The 21,162-nt window shown below is 39.8% G+C and overlaps 6 protein-coding genes across 6 annotated transcripts; 4 read left to right on the top strand and 2 right to left on the bottom strand.

Moving 5' to 3' along the window:
* Nucleotides 1-430: 430 nt before the first annotated feature.
* GCK72_007999 (uncharacterized protein) lies at nucleotides 431-1,432 on the top strand (the record flags this gene model as incomplete). The annotated part of the gene is made up of 3 exons (XM_003105648.2): nucleotides 431-495; nucleotides 554-1,249; nucleotides 1,297-1,432. The coding sequence occupies 3 exons, from the start codon at nucleotides 431-433 to the stop codon at nucleotides 1,430-1,432; spliced, it is 897 nt and encodes a 298-aa protein (XP_003105696.2).
* A 5,198-nt stretch (nucleotides 1,433-6,630) lies between these two features.
* Nucleotides 6,631-7,449, top strand: GCK72_007998 (uncharacterized protein; the record flags this gene model as incomplete). Its single annotated transcript, XM_053726588.1, has 2 exons — nucleotides 6,631-7,289; nucleotides 7,335-7,449. 2 exons carry the CDS (start codon nucleotides 6,631-6,633, stop codon nucleotides 7,447-7,449), a joined length of 774 nt encoding a protein of 257 aa, XP_053590782.1.
* Nucleotides 7,450-8,353: 904 nt separating this feature from the next.
* On the top strand, nucleotides 8,354-11,017 carry GCK72_007997 (uncharacterized protein; the record flags this gene model as incomplete). Its single annotated transcript, XM_053726587.1, has 5 exons — nucleotides 8,354-8,418; nucleotides 8,472-9,137; nucleotides 9,189-9,257; nucleotides 10,196-10,858; nucleotides 10,903-11,017. The coding sequence occupies 5 exons, from the start codon at nucleotides 8,354-8,356 to the stop codon at nucleotides 11,015-11,017; spliced, it is 1,578 nt and encodes a 525-aa protein (XP_053590781.1).
* A 1,842-nt stretch (nucleotides 11,018-12,859) lies between these two features.
* GCK72_007996 (uncharacterized protein) lies at nucleotides 12,860-15,960 on the bottom strand (the record flags this gene model as incomplete). Its single annotated transcript, XM_003105627.2, has 4 exons — nucleotides 12,860-12,988; nucleotides 13,987-14,595; nucleotides 14,760-14,951; nucleotides 15,772-15,960. The coding sequence occupies 4 exons, from the start codon at nucleotides 15,958-15,960 to the stop codon at nucleotides 12,860-12,862; spliced, it is 1,119 nt and encodes a 372-aa protein (XP_003105675.1).
* A 1,516-nt stretch (nucleotides 15,961-17,476) lies between these two features.
* GCK72_007995 (uncharacterized protein) lies at nucleotides 17,477-19,525 on the top strand (the record flags this gene model as incomplete). The annotated part of the gene is made up of 4 exons (XM_003105705.2): nucleotides 17,477-17,612; nucleotides 17,879-18,000; nucleotides 18,652-18,901; nucleotides 19,347-19,525. 4 exons carry the CDS (start codon nucleotides 17,477-17,479, stop codon nucleotides 19,523-19,525), a joined length of 687 nt encoding a protein of 228 aa, XP_003105753.1.
* A 531-nt stretch (nucleotides 19,526-20,056) lies between these two features.
* Nucleotides 20,057-21,155, bottom strand: GCK72_007994 (uncharacterized protein; the record flags this gene model as incomplete). The annotated part of the gene is made up of 4 exons (XM_053726586.1): nucleotides 20,057-20,296; nucleotides 20,344-20,550; nucleotides 20,670-20,890; nucleotides 20,939-21,155. 4 exons carry the CDS (start codon nucleotides 21,153-21,155, stop codon nucleotides 20,057-20,059), a joined length of 885 nt encoding a protein of 294 aa, XP_053590780.1.
* Nucleotides 21,156-21,162: the final 7 nt, after the last annotated feature.

The raw sequence follows: 21,162 nt of genomic DNA, 5'->3' as shown, positions 1-21,162 counted from the left end.
TCTTTCCCACAGATAATTCTATTACGATTCCGTCAACGTTTTTTTTTCTTTTCTGACCAACTCAAGAATCTGTAAATTTATATTTCCTTCACGTATGCTTTACTATTATGCGCCTGCTTTTTCTCGGCTTAACCTTGTACTTTTTTATGTTGCTCTGCTCACTTTTACTCCAATAAAACTGATTTCTCGCATCCATTAATAATTGGCCAACCCAACAACTGAGAAACATATGGGAACCCTGAGATTAGAAACCGATCTATTAGCACCTATGACAATGTGGCAGATTGTCTCTAATACTTTAGTACTACAGGTTCTCAGGGTCTCTGAGCTATTTGCACAGGAACACATTGACGTCGAATCGGCCCCGCCTCCTCCCCCTACTGTCCACATTACCTCATTCTTCTCTCAATTCTTTCCGCACACATCACCGATGCCTCCCCCACTATCCTATCCTGCACTGAAACTTGTATTGGAGTATTTGGATGTGAAGAAACGGTTAGTTATCTTCAATTTTTGTGAATCCCCCTCCTCATTCGCAACAACACTCTTGCAGGTATCACATCACATCTCGTAGTAGTGCTCTTCAAAAAATAGATAAGAAAATCCCTCTTCGCGTCGGAACCCTCATTATATGGAAAGATTCCTCGGTTTCCCTTGACGATTTAGAATACAGCGCGGAGTATACAAAACGGAAAATTAATAGAGAAGAACTCTTGAAGATTCATGTAGTAAATGAAAAATTGAAGAAATATTTGGAAGAGAGACCTAATATCCACGTGGATCACGTTGGTATCTACTCTGTGAAGTTTTATGAAGAAGTTCCCCTGAAACTCAACTTGATCGCCAATAAATTGCATACATTCTGTTGTTCCGATTTTAGGAATTTTCTTCCAATGATCGATTCCCGCAGCTTCCCACTGAAGAAGCTGAAACTGACTGAAGAGGAATCAATTGATGTTGATCATCCAGTTGTTCATACTGCACAAGATGTGATTCTTCAGTTTAGCCAAAAGAACAGACTGATTAGAGGCATTGAAAAACTTCAGAGAAAGAAACTAACTATTCAGAATATTATGAATGGAAACGTTGATGCAGTGAGAATAATTAAAGACTGGGTGAAGAACGGAAGGGAAATTGGAACGGAGTATTTGCTCTGTTTCTTTTCTAATGCTTGGATCCAACGAATGCTGAGAGATTTGAAAAACGAGTTCCATGAGTTCCAAAACAATTTGAAGGGGGTCAATGTGCGGTAAGCGATATTCAGAATAGTTTCCAATTCTTGATTCTTTTTTACAGATTTCTCAAGAGAGCCCCGCGGTTTTCGATTCCAATGAACCCAATATCCAAGATTATCATCTATGGAACTGAGATACAGTCAAAGGACGACACCGTCTATCAACTTGTGTTGAAGGTGGTCTCTACTGATGAGTGATGGATTTTTGCGTAATTATTTATTTGTCTCCTAAAATCTCTCAACTTCAATCTAAATGTTCAATGCCGTTCACATTTCCCTGTCTTTTTTCTTCTGCATCTTCTATCAATTGCCTTTTTCCTGTTACCACTCATTGGAAATTCTGAAAGCATCCTGTTTTCGAGTCTCCATGGTAATAGTGTCACGCGGCGCAAAAAACATTATAAGCCTAAACCAGCTAAATGTTCTGTTTTGATAACATCTGTTCACCTCTTTTTTCTATATTCATTTTGGCCCTATTTATCCTGTTTTTCCAAATATCTTGTGTTCTATGAATGTCGTGTGTAATTCTTATTTCTTTCTCCATTATCTTCACCAATTTACCAATTTTGTATTGTTATGCTAAACTCAATCCAATAAATCTTGTTTTCTACACTCATTATCCGTCCAATTCGTTCTCTACCAAAAAAAACTGATGAAAGATCATTAAGACCTTTTAAAACTCCTTCTCCTACTTATTAGCACAAAAGATGACTAGCACATTATGCATACAAATGACAACCTGGCTGATGACGTCACTTATCTAATCCATCATTCTTCCCGCAGACCTTTGTTAATTATCAAGGTGACGTGACAGCTGGCGTCTGAGACCTTTCTCCAATATTCCGTTGGAGAGCGCAGTGACACAGTTGATGACGTGGCAGGTGGCATTTGACCCCTTCTCCATCTGGCTCATCTCGCCCCGCCTCCTTCCCTATTGTCCACATTACCTCATTCTTCCCTCATTCCTTCTTCACACAACGACGATGCCCCACGGTCTTTCCTATTTTTTTTTTTTTTTTTCACGACAAAATGGCTATAAAAATTCACAGAAGACTTGAACATGTCCCTCACGAGACAGTTTCAAGTAAAAAAGAGGAAAAATCTATGTAATCAACAAATAAATAATGATGACATGGGGAAAGACAATTTGAAAGACTAAAACGGGGGCGAGCAATGTTATGGAGATGAGATCAATGGGAAATAAAGGAAGTAGGCAATTGGAGGCAGGGACAGAGAATAAATTAAGAAACTGTTTGTTTAAACAACAGGAAAGGAGGAAGAAATATTAGAACCGGGTTATAGAGGAATCAAGTAGAATAGCAAATTGAGAGGGGGAAAGAAAAGTATTTACATTGTAGGTTATGGCATTCCAATACGGAATGGTGAAAGAGAAAAAGTTATCAGATAGGGGGGAGAGATAGATAAGAGCCATGGGCCTTCTGGGAGAATCAGACAATCTGACAATGGTATTAAGGAAGGGGAAGTGAGATGCGCCAGCAATGAATTTGTAAAGTAGGAGTAATTGGGATTTGAGTCTGCGGTGTCTAATGGAGTGCATTGAGAGGAGTTCCAAGCGTTGCGAGTAAGAAGAGAAAGAGATGTTACAGCGCTGGAGCGTTATTCTAGAGTATACTCTAAGGGTGGATTCAAGAAGTCTAGAGAGATGAGATGTGGGGGACAAACAGAAAATAACAGAACGATACTCAAGGATAGGAAGAACGTAAGTTTTAAAAAGGAATGAGTAGAAAGCTGGATTATTTGACTTGAAAGATTTTAAGATCTGAGAGGAACGAAGTCGGGCTAGAGCCACTGTACGATTAATATGAGCCCGGAACTTGAGATCAGGTTCAACAAGCAGGCCAAGATCACGAACGGAGTTGGAGTCAGGAATGGGAGAACCAGCAATAAAAAACTGATGATGAGGGTTGAGTGAGCCGAAGCGAAGCAAACCTGTTTTGGAATGGGCAAGAGGAAGGAAATTGGATTCGGCCCAGTTGGAGACTAAATCAATGCCGGCTTGAAGACTGGAAGGAAGATGAGAGTAAATTTTAATATCATCAGCATAGGCAGCAACAAAAAGGTAAGGAATATCATTCAGACTGAGTAACAAATCATTGATGAACAAGATAAAGAGTAAAGGGCCCGACACGGAACCTTGAGGAACTCCAGAGGAGATAAAAGAGGAAGAGGAATCAACGAAACTGTTAACCTTAACGGAAAAAGATCTAGAGGATAGAAAGTCCGAGAACCAGGCTACAATGGTAGAGGACAAGCCAAAAGAAGAAAGCTTTTTGAGAAGAAGACTATGGGGAACTTGATCAAAAGCTTTCTGGAAATCAAAGAAGACTACATCTAGAGATTTATGAGTTTTTAAGATGATTTTGTAATTGGTTCTAGAAAATGGATCAGTGAGAGAAATTGGGCGGTAGTTGATAGGGTAACTAGCATTCCCCTTTTTTAGAACAGGGGTTACTACAGCATTCTTCCAAGAGTGAGGGACTGAAGAAGAGCGGAACGAGTCATTGAAGATGATCGAGAGGGGAAGGGAAAGAGAGGTGGCGCAATTTTTGATGAGAAGAAAGTTAGCAAGATGGGGTGAGAAACCACAGCGAGGCGGAAGTTTACGTAAAGAATTCTCAATTACCCACGGGGCAAACAGATCAGAATCATGAAGGTCAATAATATGAGATGCTGATAGGATGGGTGAGAAGGAAGAATCCGAAACATTCGGAGCTGCAGAGGGGTTTTTAAAATTAGATGTGAATGCAGTGGTGAAGATGGAGGCTTTCTCGGAGTCGATATTGACGATTCGTCCTTGATATGAAAGAGATGGTATTCCGGAAGTACTTTTTAATCTTTTCGTTATGAGGGAACGGGCTACAAGACTGTGAGGTGAGTTGAGAATACGTTTTTCTGTTCTGGCGTAGTTGCGACGAATAGTTTTGGTCAAATCCCTGATTCGAAGGTTGAGAGACTGGAAATCATTGAAGGAAGAACTAGGGGAGGCAAGAAGTTTAGAAAGACGACAACGAGCACGACGCAACTGGCGAATAGGGTTGGAAGGTGGCTTAGGCTTTGGTAAGGTCTTAGTAGGGGTGTGGGTTTTGATGAGATCATTTAAAATGCGAATAAACATATCGAATTTAGCAGATGGCGAGGGAAGGGTACTGAATAAGACATCCCAGTCAAGGGAAGCAAGATCAGAATTCAAGAGAGTATAATTACATTTTCTGTAGTCAAGTTGAGAGGAAAATGAAGCAGAGGCTGGATCAGGAAGAGTGGAAGCCAATGAACGGGGGAAGACCGAGAAATTGACGCTGAAGTGGTCAGAATTCAAAAGTGGAGGGTGACAGACAGGAGGCGAGAGAACTAAATCATCAGAAGATATAACCAAATCTAAAATGTTGGAAGAAATATTGGTGGAGCGAGTAGGAAAATCAACAAGTTGAGAGAGACCTTTAGAAAGTAAAAAATCAGAAAAGGGATGCCGGGAAGAATTATCAAGCCAATCAATGGATGGGAGGTTAAAATCTCCAATAACTAGAGCAGAGGATAGTGGAATGAGAGAGTTCAAATGTGTAATAAGGGAGGAGAGTTCAGAAGATTTGCAATCAGGAGGACGATAAACAAGTATTAAGGTAAATGGAGAGAATTTTTGCTGGTTCCAACTAGAGGATGAGGGGGAGACAAGACAAGCAGCAATTTCAGATTGATGCAAAGGGTAGTGGAAGTCTAGGTTGATGGGGATAGAAGTGAGGCAAATGGAACTTTTGACAATGAAAGCAACTCCCCCACCACTGGATTTGCGGTGAAGGGATCGCATACGATCGCAACGGAGAATAGAAATGTTTCGAGAAGTGAAAAGAGAGGAAGGAATGGAGTCATTAAGAAAAGTCTCAGTAAGCGCAATGATATCGTAAGAGGAAGCAATGAAGAGGTCAATAAGAAGAGAAATTTTGGTAAGGCTGGCGACACCTCGAATGTTAGAAAGGAGGATATTAATACCAAAGTCAGACTGAAACGAGGAAGAGGGAGGACGAAGGCTCTGACTAGAAGGGGGTGAAGATGGAAAAGCAGAGAAAGAAGAAAAATTATCAAAACGGTAGAGAGATGGGGATGAAGGAGGAAAACAGGCAGTTAAATAAAAGGGCGGGGCTTAGAGTTGACTTTATAATTGATGTCCGACATAATGAATTTCGATTCTCCGGCAATCTTATTCTGATCATAGCAAAACTTCCGAGAAGCACGGAGAGTTTCAAGTTCCGGTTTGGTCAGATCCCGACGAGCTCGGGGCTTGGTGGCAATATCCAGGAGAGATTTGTCAGTTGAGCGAATTTTGTGATAGCCATGCAGAAAAATGTCCCGATCAGTAGAAGAGTCGAATTGAAGTTTCAGAGGACGAAATTTCGAGGAACACTGGTGGCGGTGAGCTTTCTTGGGAGACGGGAGACGATTGGCAATGGCTAACTTCTGAAAGAAATCCAGATCTTGCGAGTCCTGATTCGGGTTGTCATGGTTGTCCGGCATCTTCTCAATCACAACACGAGTAGCTTTATCGAGAAGCTTAGCAGCTTCCCGAGCGATGTCCAGAGAGTTGATAGTTGTGACAGGAGCAATAGGTGTGGGAACTTGTGGTAGCTTCGAGGAGGTACCCATGAAAACGTGAGAATCCGCAGCTGAGTGGTCATGGATAAGTGGGTCCGCAATTTGAGGCAAATCCGGAAGGAGTTCGCACGACTCAGCCACAGCGAGAGCCAATTTATTCTGTCCAGAATCGACGATTGCGCCACGAAGTTGATTCACCAAGGAGGTGAGGGTGACAACTCGATCATAGAGCACCTTATAAGCATCATAAGGTACGAATTGTTGCGGAGGATCCTCATCAGACGACGTCTGCTTCCGTTTAGGAGCAGGACGATTGAACACCATTGGAGAGAGAAAAATCGATAACCGCAGGCGGCAAGGAAAGAGAGGCCGAATGAGGAAAGAGAGGCCGAATGAGGAAAGAGAGGCCGAATGAGGAAAGAGAGGCCGAATGAGGAAAGAGAGGCCGAATGAGGAAAGAGAGGCCGAATGAGGAAAGAGATGCCGAATCAGGAAAGAGAGGCCGAAAGGAAAGAGAGGCCGAATGAGGAAAGAGAGGCCGAATGAGGAAAGAGATGCCGAATCAGGAAAGAGAGGCCGAAAGGAAAGAGAGGCCGAATGAGGAAAGAGAGGCCGAATGAGGAAAGAGATGCCGAATCAGGAAAGAGAGGCCGAAAGGAAAGAGAGGCCGAATGAGGAAAGAGAGGCCGAATGAGGAAATCCTGCACTGAAATCTGTATTGGAGTATGTGGTGCTTAAAAAACGGTAAGCCATTGTTTCATAAAAGTTTCCTTGATAACTATAATTTCAGAATGCACCTCACATCACGTAGCAGTTTCCTTCAACGGATCGATAAAGCAATACCTGTTCGTGCAAATCATTTTTATATAGAGGAAGACTATCTGAGTTTAGACGGTTTTCAATTTACTGTAAAACCTGGACCGTGGTACTCGAACGAGGAGAAGGAGAAAGGAACGTTGTTGATGAGTTATTTAAAACGAAGACAAAGTGTCAATGCGGATGAGGTTTACTTCTACGAAGTCGAGACTTCTCCAAACATCCCGGTGAAACTTGACTTGACAATCAACAAATTGGGATATATTTTCACTAATCTTGAAGTCGTGCTCCCAATGATCAATCCTCGCAGTCTTCCACTCGCAGAGCTTTCCATGTTTGACTATGACGACACCGATATCGACCTTGAAATATTTCGTTCAGCCAGAGATGTCATATTTGGCTCAAGCCAACAATCGGTCGGTCTTGAGAAGATTCCAAACAAAAAAGTGTACATCAGTCGACCCAAAACTGATTTCGTAAGAAAAATTATAAGATATTGGATGCAAAATGAAAAAGAAATTGGGACGGAGTTTTCAATGTCATGTGAGGATCGTTCAGATCTTGTTGAAAAGATTGCTATTTTGCAAGAAGAATTGCACGAAACACAAGGATATTTAGAGGAAATCAATCAGCAGTAAGCAAAAGAAAAAAGTTCTCTAAAAAATTAATTTAATTTCAGTTTTGTATCCGGCTTCTCCATTCCGTTAAGCTCCACGTCGAAGCTTCTTGTCTATGGAATTGAAAAAAACGAGAACGAGTGGTATACTTTTGAATTAGTACTGAAAGTTGTGTAACCTCATTAACAGTTATGTTTTTGCTTACTTGTTCTTTTTGGTTTTATAAATCAAAATAAATCATAAATTTTCGTACTTCGTGGTTTTAATGGCTTTAAGGAAAGTATAAGCATGTCTAGGTTGGATCTCTTCATGAAAACTACAGTACCTCAACTTGCTAGAATGAAAAGAGCAATCCCAATACATTAACTCAGTTCCATTATACTTCAATCCTGATGGCCTACTGTATATAGTTGTTCACGAATACTGTATGAAAACCCGATCTAATTACAAATTGCTTCTGATTCGTATTCAAACGTTTCTCAATGGAATTTCAAGTAATTTTCATCCTAAAGACTCTTAGGCATTAACTAAATTATAGTCTAGAATACACCTGGCGCGATAATGAATACCTGATGAATTTTCCTACCCAACAACTTAGCAACATATAGAGAGGGAAAACCCTGAGATTCGCATCCGATTAATTAACACCCGTGACAACATGGCAGGTGACGTTGGTTCTCCTCTTTTCCACTATTACGGGCCCCACACTGGGTCTCTGAGTTATTTACACAAGACGCGGTGACGTGGCAGATCATATCTTTCCCCTACTGTCCACATTACCTCCTTCTTCCCTCATTCCTTCCCCCACACAGTGACTATATATGGGGATTTGTTGATTATGAGAGCATTCTCAATGGGAGTTAGAGAAACCTCAATCTTTTTCACAGTGGCGCACATGATGATATGGCAGATGGTATCTGAACCCTCCTCTCCAAAACTCCTTCCCCATTCCTTCCCCCACACTGCGGTCTCAGGGTCTCTGAGCTATTTGCACAGAAACATGATGACGTGGCAGATTTCGGCCCCGCCTCCTCCCCTACTGTCCCATTACCTCATTCTTCTCTGTTTCCTTCCCCACTCAATGCCTCCCCCGCTCTCCTATCCTGCCCTGAAACTTGTATTGGAGTATTTGAATGTGAAGAAAAGGTAAAACACTTGTTTCTCATAATTTTCCCACCCAATGACATCGATCACTTCAGAATCCACCTCACATCCCGTAGCAGTTTCCTTCAACGAATCGATAAGACAATACCTGTTCGTGCAAAATATTTTTGGATAGAGGGAGATTGGCTGAATCTAGACGGTTTTAAATTCACTGTAAAACATAAATCGTGGTACAAGAACATAGAGGCCGAGAAGTATGGAAACTTACTGATTAGCTATTTGAGAGGAAGATCAAGTGTCAATGCGGATGAGGTATATTTCTTCGAAGTCAAGACTTCTCAAGATATTCCTGTGAAACTTGAATTGACAATCAACAAATTAGTATCTGATGTCTGTAATCTTGAAGTCGTGCTCCCAATGATCACTCCACGCAGTCTTCCACTCGCAGAGCTTTCCGTGACAGTCGATAAAGACACTAATGTCGACCTTGAAATAGTTCGTTCAGCCAAAAATGTCATATTTGTCCCTTATTTTTGTGAATTTATCGGTCTTGAGACAATTCCGAACAAAATAGTGTACATCCTTCAACCCGAAACTGATGTTGTAAGAAGCATTATAAGATATTGGATGCAAAATGGAAAAGAAGTTGGGACGGAGTTTTTAATGTCATGTAACAATCGTTCAGATCTTGTCGAAAAAATTGCTATTTTGCAAGAAGAATTCCACAAAACACAAGGATATTTGGAGGATATCAATGAGCAGTAAGCAGTGACTTATATAGAAACATTGTCTAATTATTTATTCATTTTCAGTAGCTTCTCCATTCCGTTAAGCTCTACTTCAAAGCTTCTTGTCTGTGGAGGTAAAAAACACTTCGACGAGTTAGTCTTGAAAGTTATATGATCTAGAGCATCGGTACGTTATGGCATTTGGATCCACAACAACTTGTGCTGAGAGTCATGAAACATTAATAACGGACACAACTTTAATAATTTATTTTCAGTTTTTCCAATTTTCATGGAAATTTTTACGGCATTATCCTTCTAATCTACTGAATAAACATTACCATCACTAATTACTACAATTAGGAAACTTAAAAGGAGTATGTCAAAAACAAAATGAATTTTAATTATTTATATCAAAATCAATGAGGGAAATGCTGTCGGTGGCCTAGAAATGTCAAAACTCAGTTCGAAAAACCATTTATCGGTTCATGTCAATGTTAACGACATTTTGTTAGTACAAATGGAACAAGCGGGGTCGACAGTGTCTATGGTCTACTTGATAAGACACGTTCGTTTATTCGTGAACCTTCCTTGTGTAACACAAATTAAAATCCTACCGATGGTTTATATAACAGCACCTACAGTACCTACAATCACAATCAGTGACAACGTGAATGGCTTATTTTCAACTAAAACTATAGGTGTCACAATCTAAAATATCAGTACTGTACCTGCCGTCTGCCACGTTATCTAACAAGGAAAAACACCTTGAGAACCTGATCCATCTATTGCACAGTGACACAATTGATGACGTGGCAGGTGACATCTGATCCCGCCTCTTCCTTCCCCACACAGGGTCTCTGAGCTATTTGCACAGGAACACAGTGCCGTGACAGACGGTATCTCGGCCCAGCCACCTCCCCTACTGTCCACCTTTCCCCTCATTCTCCCCGTATTCCTTCCCCACACAACGACGACGCCTCCCCCGCTCTCCTATCCTGCTCTTAAATCAGTATTGGAGTATGTAAAAGTTGAAAAACGGTCAGTCATTCTGGATTAGGTTATTAAGATGTTCTAGATAACTATAATTTCAGAATCCATCTCACATCCCGTAGCAGTTTCCTTCAACGAATCGATAAGGCAATTCCTGTTCGTGCAGAACTTTTTTGTATACAGGAAGGCTATCTGAGTCTTGACCGTTTTAAATTCGATGTACAACACAAATCGCGGTACACAAACGAGGACAAGAAAAATGGAAAGTTATTGATGAGTTATTTAAAAGGAAGATCAAGTATCAATGTGGATGAGGCTGTCTTCGAAACAGTGAAGACTTCTCAAGATTTTCCTGTAAAACTTGTTTTGACAATTAACAAATTGGAAACTATCTGCTGTAATCTGGAAGTCGTGATCCCAATGATCAATCCTCGCAGTCTTCCACTCATAGATCTTTCCTTGATCCTTGATGAGCCCACCGATGTCGACGTTAAAATAGTTCGTTCTGCCAAAGAAGTTTCTATTGGAACATTTCATGAACTGATCGGTCTTGAGAAGCTTCCAAATAAAAAAGTGGACGTCCGACTTATGCCCATAACTGATCTCGTAAGAAGAATTATAAGATATTGGATGCAAAATGAAAAAGAAATTGGGACGGAGTTTTCAATGTCATGTTACAATCGTTCAGATCTTGTCGAAAAGATTGCTATTTTGCAAGAAGAATTGCACGAAACACAAGGATATTTAGAGGAAATCAATGAGCAGTAAGCAAAAGAAACTAGTTCTCTAAAAATTCATTTAATTTCAGTTTTGTATCCGGCTTCTCTATTCCGTTAAGCTCCACGTCGAAGCTTCTTGTCTATGGAATTGTAAAAAACGAGAACGAGGTGTATACTTTTGAGTTAGTACTGAAAGTTGTGTAACCTCATTAACAGTTATGTTTTTTTGCTTTTTTTTCAAAGCTTTTTGTTCATGGGATTGAAAGACACGTGGTCTTGAAAGTAGGTGTGATCTATAATATGTATGCAACTCGTTAACTGAAACTTCCAGAATTGTCACGGGCCGGGCCGGGCCTCGGGCCGGGCCTCGGGCCGGCCCGATTTTTGACAACTCTGGAAATTTCATTATCAATATTTTTTCCTCCTTTTTTTGTACTAATCTAAAAAATGGAAAAAAACATTTCAGTGTCTTGTGAATGGTACCATGAAGAATAATTTTATGAAGAATAATCAAGAAATTCGAATTGATTAGGATGAATAGAGTACTACTGTTTTGGTTGACCTTTTATTTTCATGTATGGCACAATTAAAAAATGGCTAAAATACAAGTTAAACAAGGAGAAAATTTTTTTTTTCCCCGGCTCTCTCATCTCTAATTTTTCCTTGTTTTTCTCCTTGTTTAACTTGTATTTTTATAGGTAAACCTTCCCTGATGATGGTCTAAGGACCGAAACGTCGGATTTAGCCATACATGAAAATAAAAGGTCAACCAAAAGAGTAGTACTCTATTCATCCTATTACCCATCCGCCGGTGGCTGACCACTCGCTCAAAGTTCGGCCCGGGGACGCGGAGTGGGTCTCGACGCGACTACCGTAATATAAAACTTTTTTATGGCGAAAGTACGGTCAAGAGCCGCCGTAAATCGAAATTACGTGTCGAGACCCACTCCGCGTCCCCGGGCCGAACTTTGAGCGAGTGGTCAGCCACCGGCGGATGGGTAATAATCAATTCACGATGCACATCAATCAAAAGACTACACTCCCACTATCCAAATTCGAATTCAATTGGTTCTCAGAAAAATAAAATCATGAATACTCAGCGGGAAAGTTTGGAAGGACGCCGGAAGGTTTATGGATGGGAGGGGATATCGGAGTGTCGTTGCCTCATTTTCAAAAATTCAAATTGCTTTTACAACTTTGTCCTTCGAGAATCAACTAAAAAAAAGAGCCATACAAAAGACATATTATTTTAATGACTGATAAACATATTCAGTATGTCAGAAAATAAAGATTTCATGTTTTCTTGTGTTTATTTCTTGCGCTGTATCCTACAATATGATTAAGAAAGTTGTAAAAGCAATTTGAATTTTTGAAAATGAGGCAACGATACTCCGATATCCCCTTCCGTCCATAAACCTTCCGGCGTCCTTCCAAACTTTCCCTCTGAGTAGGTTTGGATATTGAATTTCGCCACGAAAACAACATTAGTCCTAACGAGTTGTCTACTGTAACTCGGCAAGTTTTGCTCCAAGAAAGTTATATTTTTGAATTCTGCTGGTCAATAGTTTTCAGAAAAATACCGACATGCTTAGGTTTGGAGGGGGGAGGCTGTAGTTTTCGCGTCGAGACCCAATTTTCTCCGAACCTAATTGTAGTTTGTAGTCTTACTCGCATATGCACTCAATTGCGGGGATACTTCACGGATGACGAGAAAAATTAGCAGAAAATAAGTGATCATAGCTGAAAAATAAGGGGAAAAAGTGTATTTTCAGCCAATTTATAGCCAAGTTTGTTTGCTTTAAAAGTGCGCGACGTTTATGTAATGATTATACGAATAGTATGGAGGAGGAGAGGGGTTATTCACAACACAAAAAAACGAGAGAGGGCATTTACAAGGAAAAATACGGAAAATAAATAGAGAGAAATGGAAAGTTAGAGGGGGAAAATACGGAATAATAGGGAACGAAATGTCGGGTGGAGGGGGGAGAAACAAGTAGTATTTATAGATCTTTTGTTTTCATTTTAGCCATTTAATCGATATTCCGCTCATGCTTTGGTATCCGGAACGTCTTCAGATGAGGTCGACGCGACGACTTCCTCTTCTTCCTCTTCGTCGGCTTTTCCTGGAACCCAGAGTCCCGAGGCGATGCAGCGATCGAAGTGATACTTGAAGACCTGGAAAATTCAAATTTTTATTCGGAACCCAGCGAAAAATTATGTTTGTCTGCTAGCTCGAAAAATGTAGTTTGAAGTCGATCTTGCAGACCAATGAATCGGGAGTTGGTCTGCTAGCTCCGATTGTGTAGTTTGTAATTGAGCTAGCAGACCAATCAAAGCTAGTCTGTATTTTCACCTATCCAGCAGCTTTTTACCAAAAATCCTCATTTTTGACATAAAAATTGCGAATTCGGTTGAAAATCGACAAAATTTAGCATAAAAATCCGAAAGAAAACAATTTTTTATTGAGAAATGAGGTCTGCAATCTCGAAAATGGTAGTTTGTAGTCGGGCAGACCAATTACTTCAAAATGAGCACTGGTCCGGTAGCTCGGATTTTGTTGTAGTCGAGCTAGCAGGCCAATCAAAGCTAATTTCAACTTTTTCACCAAAATCCGCAGATTTTTTTCATAAAAATCCTCACTTATAACAAAAAACTGCAAATTTTGCTGAAAATCGACAAAATTTTGAATAAAAATCCCATTTTCGGTCGTAAATCGACACATATTTTTTCAAAAATCGGAGAGTTTTCGCGACAAATACTCTGAAATTCTAAACTTTTCGGGCCTAAAATAGCCATTTAACCTTCAAATCATATTTTCATTCAATATAGGAAAAATTGAAACCGTTTTGGCCTGCTAGCTCTATGTGAGTGTAGTTTGTAGTCTGGCAGACCAATATCATCAAAATGAGCTATTGGTCTGCTAGCTCATCACAAACTACTATACAAGAGTTAGCAGACCAACAACTGCTGGTTCTCCCGTTGGTCTGCTAGTCTTGCAGTGCTAGACTACAAACTACAAGTAGATAGCTAGCAGACCAGTTTCTTTTTTCACTGAAAAATGTGAAAATAGAGGAAATTTCAGAAATTTCACAGAAAATTGCTTAAAATTGTTCAATTTGGAAGCTTTTTAATGTATTTTTAGCCAAAATTACGCCTGAAAACTTCATTTTTACCTCCTCATCCATCTTCTGGGCGACACCTTTCAACGCCTCAATATCATGCGACTCAAAGCACTTTCTCATCTCTTCCGGCAACTCTTCATACACCTCCTGTGGATCAATTCCTCCCGGCGACGCCTTGATTCTCTCCTCCTTCTCAACAGCTTCCGCCTCCTCCATCGCCGCTTCTCTCTTCGTTTGAGCTCGAATTTTGAGGCGATCCTCGAACGCCTTCACCTCATCATGATAGTGTTTCATGTAAACTGGCTCGGCGCACTCGAATTTCTTGAAGAATTGCTTTTGGACGGTGATGTTCGTGGCGACTGCGTTGAGCGATTTCGACAATTCCAACAAGTATTGAATAATGATGCATTGCTCGGCCATCGTCTTCATTTTCTCCTCTTGTTCGAAGATCGCCGCGTTCAGAGCTTCGATTGTGAGCCAGTTGGCTGTGTAGTCGCAAGCGAGATGCGGATGTTCAGCCAATAAGATTTCCGTCGCCTTCGCACCTCCTTTCAGCGTTCCAATTCTTTCCAGAAGACTCTCATTCTTCTCGAAGAACGATGCCATATCGTGACTATCCTCCTCATCGGTCTTCTTCACTTCCGGCTTCTTTTCGGTGATCTGAAAGCAAAAAATTTGGTTTTTTGCATTTTTCAGCAGTTTTTCATTCAAAAATTCGCTGTTTTCAGTGTCAAACTACGAAAAACGAGCTAGCAGACCAATCTACGTTGGTCTGCTAGTGAAAATTTCACTGAAAATCTGTATTTTTCAGCCTAAACTCCTACCTTATTAATTCTTGAAGTACTGAATGCCTCATGTCCGATAGTATCCACATTCCATGGCTCGAGACGTTCCTTTTCTTCAAGCTCCGCCTCCTTTTTACGCCACGCCTCCTCTTGAGCCTTCACTTCATCGATTTGTTGTTGAATTGACGATTTCGAGTCGACTGAAGCGTCGGCAAGCTTCTTTTCGAGTTCCTGGAAATGGGAAAATTTGATTTTTTTAAATGGAAATTTCTGATTTATATAGTGGAAAAATCGGATTCGATCTGCTAGCTAACTTTTGATCGAAAATCGGATTTTTATACATAATTTTGTCGATTTTCAGCCGAATTCGCAGATTTTCTGTCATAAATGATGTTTTTGATAAAAATTTAGCTGGTTTTGGTGAAAAGTGAGATCAGCTTTGGTTGGCCTGCTAGCTCGACTACAAAATACAAAACAATCAGCTAGCGGACCAATCGGTGTTGGTCTGCCAGACTACAAACTACAGAGCGCATAACTAGCAGACCAACGAATGAAAATGGCGAATATTTCCAAAACTCGGGCAGAAAGATGAAAATATGCTCAAAAACTCGATTTTTAGCTCCAAATCGCTCAAATTTCACATATTGAGAGCCTGAAGATGGAATTTCGCAGTTTCACAGCTGAAAATCTGATATTTTCGACCAAATTTGCCATTTCAGGCTAAAATCAGGACGTTCAGAAAGAAAACTCGGTTTTCCACCTCCAAACTGTCTTTTCAAGCAAATTTGGTCGATTTTACAGCTGAAAAATCGAACTTTTCGGCAAATTCAATCCATTTTGAGGAATTTCATTCAAAAATTCGCTGTTTTCAGCGGAAAACGACTGAAATCAACAGAATATGAGTTATTCTAACTATTTTGAGCGTTGGTCTGCTAGCTATTCACTCTGTAGTTTGTAGTCAGGCAGAACAACGCAGATTGGTCTGCTAGCCCCAAATTTCGTAGTTTGTAGTCTATCTGCAACCATTTTCAACCAATTTCATCGATTTTACCTGCATTTTCTTGCTCGTCGTCTTCTTCTCCTTTTCCAACGCCTCTTTTTCCATTTTCTTTTCGGCCATTCGCTCTAAACGAGCCTGATGACGCCATCTGTAGAGTGACGGCGTATCAATATTCGGATGAGTGTCGTCCTCGTCATCGGACACCTCGATATCCTTCCATTTAGAGTAGTCAATCGGCATTTTCTGTTGAAAAAATGTGAAATTAGAGAGAAAAATGAGGTTTTTAAAGGGAAAAATGAAGTTTCTAAGCGAAAAATGAGGTTTAGCCGAAAATGTGAAAAGAAACAAGAGAAATGAGGTTTTCAGGCGAAAATGTAAAGAAAACCAAGAAAAAATGAAGCTTTTAGGCGAGAAATATGGGAAAAAACAAGAAAAGTGAAGTTTTTAAGCAAAAAATCCGGGGTTTGGACGAAAAATGAGGTTTTTAGACAACAAATGAGAGAAAATCAAGAAAAATGAGGTTTTTAGGCGGATAAAGTGAGCAAAATCGGAAAAAATGACGTTTTTAGGCTAAAAATTGAGGAAAAACGAGAAAAATCGATGCGAGCAGCCTTGGCAACGGAATAATCCGGAAGATCCTCGAAAGGATTAAGATGAGAAATTTCTAGAAGAAAATTGAAAGACCACGTGGAAAACTAGGAAAACGTGGATTTTAGACAACTTTTCACGGGTTTTGAGCAAAAATACAAAAATTAGCGGTTTTAGAGAGAAAAAAACTCGAAAATTAGAGTTTTCAGCCATTTTTGAGGCAAAAAATCACAAAATCGGTATCAAAACAGTCGTTTGAACCTCAAAAATCGATTTTTCATGGGTTTTCAAGTGAAAATAGACAATTTTGTGACCATTTCAGCAATATTTCATTCAAATCTTCTAGAGAAAATGAGCAATATCGATTTTTCCCAGTTTCTCAAAGAACTTCCAACGAAAATTGATGAGTTTAGAGTCAACATGGTCGTGAACACCTCAAATGTAATACTTTCAGCAATTCTCCAACCAAAAAAGAATAAAATTTCTAGAAAATTAAATGAAAACCGGTCAAAAACGGAAACTATCGACTTTCCCCAGTTTCTCAAATAATTTCCAACGAAAATTGACGATTTTGGAGTCAAAATGGTCGTGAACACTTCGAAATTGATAATTTCAGCAATATTACACCAATTTCCAACCAAAAATCCGGAAAACTTCATGAAAAACGGTCAAAAACGGAAACTATCGATTTTCCCCCGTTTCTCAAAGAATTTTCAACGAAAATCGACGAATTCGGATTCAAAATAATAGTGAACTCCTTAACATTACTATTTTCAGCAATTTTCAACCAAAAATCCAGAAAATTCCATGAAAAACGGCCAAAATCGGAGTAATCGCCAATTTTCTAGCACATTCTTTTGCGCGTACAATTGTGTGCACTGTGCACCTGCGCGTCAAGGTGTTTGCGGACCGGCCGATTTTTCTTTTTTGGGTATTTTTAGTTATTTTTCAGCGGGAAAATTTGATTTTCAGTGATTTTTCGCGATAAAAATTGGAAAAATCTTGAAAAAATCGAAAAATTAGCGGCAAAACTCACTTTTAAAGCTGTTTTTGTGCTTCCAACTCTTCGGGAATGCTCGTTTTTCGATTTTTCCACGTTTTCCCCCAAAAAGTGCCACGAATCTTGACAATTTCCACGTTTCCAGGGTAGTTCAACACGCCACGAACGATGACGCTGTTCTCGTCGAAGCTCCGCTATCTTCTGGTCTTCTACGCCGCGTTCCAGGCGATTCAGTATGGACTCCGCTGGAAATCGTACGATATCTCGCCGAAACAGTTCAAGACGGTGGCTGGAAAAGCGGCTGGTACGGTTTTTGGCCTAAAAACCTGGGGTTTTCCACTGAAATTTCCAAAAATTCCGCTATTATTCACATTTTTCAGTGAAATTGGTCTGCTAGCGATCTACTTGTAGTTTGTAGTCTAGGTTTGCAAGACTAGCAGACCAACGGACCAGTCGTTGGTCTGCTAGCTCTTGTATTGCCAGACTACAAACTACATTTTTCGAGCTAGCAGACAAACATCGATTTTTCAATTTTTTAGCTCAAAATTTGATAAAAATGAGTTTTTTCAGGCGCCGCGACAATTTCTCAGTCAATGTCCTCATTGACATCCGGATTGCGGACATATTACGAGCCGATCTTGCCGAGACACATCGAATGGCACGCAATGCAAATGGGAGGATTGAGTCTGAGAGTTAGTAGGCGGTGTATAGCTGAAAATCTGGAAATTTTTCGCTGAAAAATTGCCGAAAATCGATGTTTTTGGTTGAAAAATCCAAAATTTTCGCAGAAAATCGGAGAGTTTGACACAAAAATCTCACGTTTTTGTGAAAAATCAAAGTTTTTTGATAATTTTCACCACAAAAACCACTATTTTTCACTGAAATCTCCAAAAAAGTCGCTAGTTTTCACATTAATGAAACTGTCATTGGTCTGCTAGCTCACTACAAACTACACTTTTCGAGCAGACCAATATCGATTTTTATCATTTTTCTTGTCGAAAGACGCGATTTTGACCCGAATCTCAAATTTTTCGTGAAAACACCAGTTTTTTCAATGGAAAATGAAAATTTTCAGTAATTTTCACTGAAATATCCAAAATTTCCGCTTTTTTCACATTTTTCAGTGAAAAATGATATTGGTCTGCTAGCTATCTACTTGTAGTTTGTAGTCTAGCAGACCAAGAACCAGCAGGTGTTGGTCTGCAACCTCTTGTATTGTAGTTTGTGATGAGCTAGCAGACCAATAGCTCATTTTGGTCTGCCAGACTACAAACTACACTTTTCGAGCTAGCAGACGAATATCAATTTTTGCCATTTTTCAATCATTTTTTCTAATTTTTCAGATCTATCCATATCTCACCGCATTCACCGAGTTCGCCGCCGCCTTCTCCGCCCCATTCCCAACGACGGGACGTCCTGGATTCCATTGGGCGAACACGACGTGCACAGTTCTGAAGGGAAAAGTGTCGAGATTCAACGATGGGACTCAGGATGAGTCGAGTGAGACGTTCTCGTCTGGAATGGTTTTCAGACACGGACAATTCGAGTCGTTTGTCTATAATTTGGAGAAGGATACCTATGTGGCATGCTATGGTAAGACTACAAACTACAAAATCGGCTAGTGCGCTCTAATGATAATGTAGACTGAAATTCGTTATTTTTTCCTTCAAAAGTAACAAATTTCAAATCTTATTATCGGTAGACCGCATTTAGTCACTTTTACGGGGAACCTATGCCCAAATTCTCATTTTTCAGTCAAAAAATTTCGATTTTGTCCATAAAATTCATTTTTTCAATTTTGAGTTGAAAACGCTGAAAATTGTTGAAATTCTGACAGAAATTAGTGTTTTCAGCTCAATTTGACGTACCTGTGGCATATGCGCTCTATTGATAATCCAGGTGTCGTTAAAATGCGATTTTTCAAGTGTAAATTCCTGAAAATCGCATTTTCCGACATCATATTATCAATAGAGCGCATCTAGTCACTTTTACAAGGAACCTATGCCCAAAGTTTCTTTTTTTTAAACTTTTTCTTCAGGACGCGGATTCCTACCGTTCTCTTCCACTGTCCACGTCACCTCTGGAATCTCCCTCGGCGAGCCGCTCTCAATCATCAAGTTCTACATCACACAGGCTCAAAACTACTGGATCACTCTGAGCCAGTCGATGTACCAAGTCTTCCAACACTACAAAGCACGCGCCACCGGAGAGCTCTAATTGTTATATGTATTTTCTTGAAATTTGTGATGTAAATCTGGATTTTCGCTATTTTTTGAGACAAAATTAGTGAAAATTCGCGAAAATTAACACAAATTTGTTTTATTCCCATTCCATCTCGATTCCCTGGCATAATTTTCTTGCATTTTACGGTTGTGTGATACTTATTTATAATTTTTTCAGTCAAATTGCATAATTTATTTGTTATGAGCATAAAAATTACTACATTTGTAAATTTTTCTTGACGTGGTCTGCCACTTGCAGGCTCATAGCTCTTTTGTGGTGTGCCGATAGATTTTCGAAATGAGGTAAGTGGTGGTTAAAGACTAAAAACTACAAAACTTGAGATAGCAGGCCAAGTGATGTTGGTCTGCTTGTTTTGTGAGTTATTTGTAGTTACAGTGTTAACCTTTATTGACTTCTCGTTTTAAATGTTTTGTTACAAGATTAGTTATATGTAAGTAGAATTAAACGAAATGATATAATGAGAAAAATACAAATTTCCGGCATACAATTATTTTCATATAAAATTTACTTCTTCCAGTTTTGAGTGGTGAATGGGACAGGGACGAGTTTATACTCTTCTTTTCCGAGGAAAACTTTGTTGACTTCATGGTAGTATTCAGTGACATTTTCCTTGGATCCTTGGACTCTTACAGTGACGTTCGTCGAGCATTCATCAACCATTTCTACAATAACATCTGTCTGTTTCAGTAGACCTTCTCGAGTGACTTTCGAAAGTTGAGCTCTCGTGAAAACCAAGTATAAATCCTGAAAGAGAAACAATTGAGATAAGAACAAGAGTGGAGAAAACTTACATCAGTCTCTGCCAGAATTACATTCTTTCCCATTTTCAACGCTCTTCTTCTTGAAAGAGTGTAAACCTCCTCGGTGAAACTCGCAAGAGAGCCGGTTCGTCCCAGATTTTTAAGTGCATCGACTAGAGGAGTGAGGAGAGACGAGATTCCCGTGATTATCATAATACGTTTATCGTGTTGAAAGGACAGATCACATTGGGAGAGTGCCTAAAATAGATAATTGATAGCATTTTGTTTCGAGAATGAGAAAGCTTGGCCTTATTCATTAGAACGTGTTTGCAACACGTTTTGACTAACCAGCCAAGTGTGAAATCTCTAAAACTCACCGGTAAAGATGATATCAACGTGGGATTCTCATACAATGCTTCAGGAATTTGAAGTTTCATTACAGATGCTCGTCTTGTATGCTTTTCCATTTCGTCCACTATTCTCTTCAGTTGATAGAATCTTCCCACAATTGTATATAATATCCAATTTTTGCGTTCAAGTTTATGGATTTGGCAACCGAACGTCATTTCAATTTGTCCCAAGGTTTTGCAGTCGACACCTGAAACAGATTAACGAGTTTCATTTTCATGGAAGCGACTTTTCTCACTTTTCACCCATTTCGACGTAATAAAATGAAATCTGTATACAAATCCACCTTTAGTGGTGTTACATCGAAAATATGCGTGAGGCGGCATTTCATTTTCGTACATATCATTGAGTACGCCATCATTTTCTGGCAGATCTGGTTGCTCCGCCTCTCTTCGTTCCAGAGTCTCCCGATATAGTTTTACACGTGGATCCCGTTTATGAGCGAATTTTGTCATTTCCTGT

This window comes from Caenorhabditis remanei, chromosome II (assembly GCF_010183535.1).
Source record: "Caenorhabditis remanei strain PX506 chromosome II, whole genome shotgun sequence".
Taxonomy (NCBI): Eukaryota; Metazoa; Nematoda; class Chromadorea; order Rhabditida; family Rhabditidae; genus Caenorhabditis; species Caenorhabditis remanei.
The sequence above is the reverse complement of the archived record's forward strand: the minus strand, read 5'-3'. Positions and strand labels throughout refer to the sequence as shown.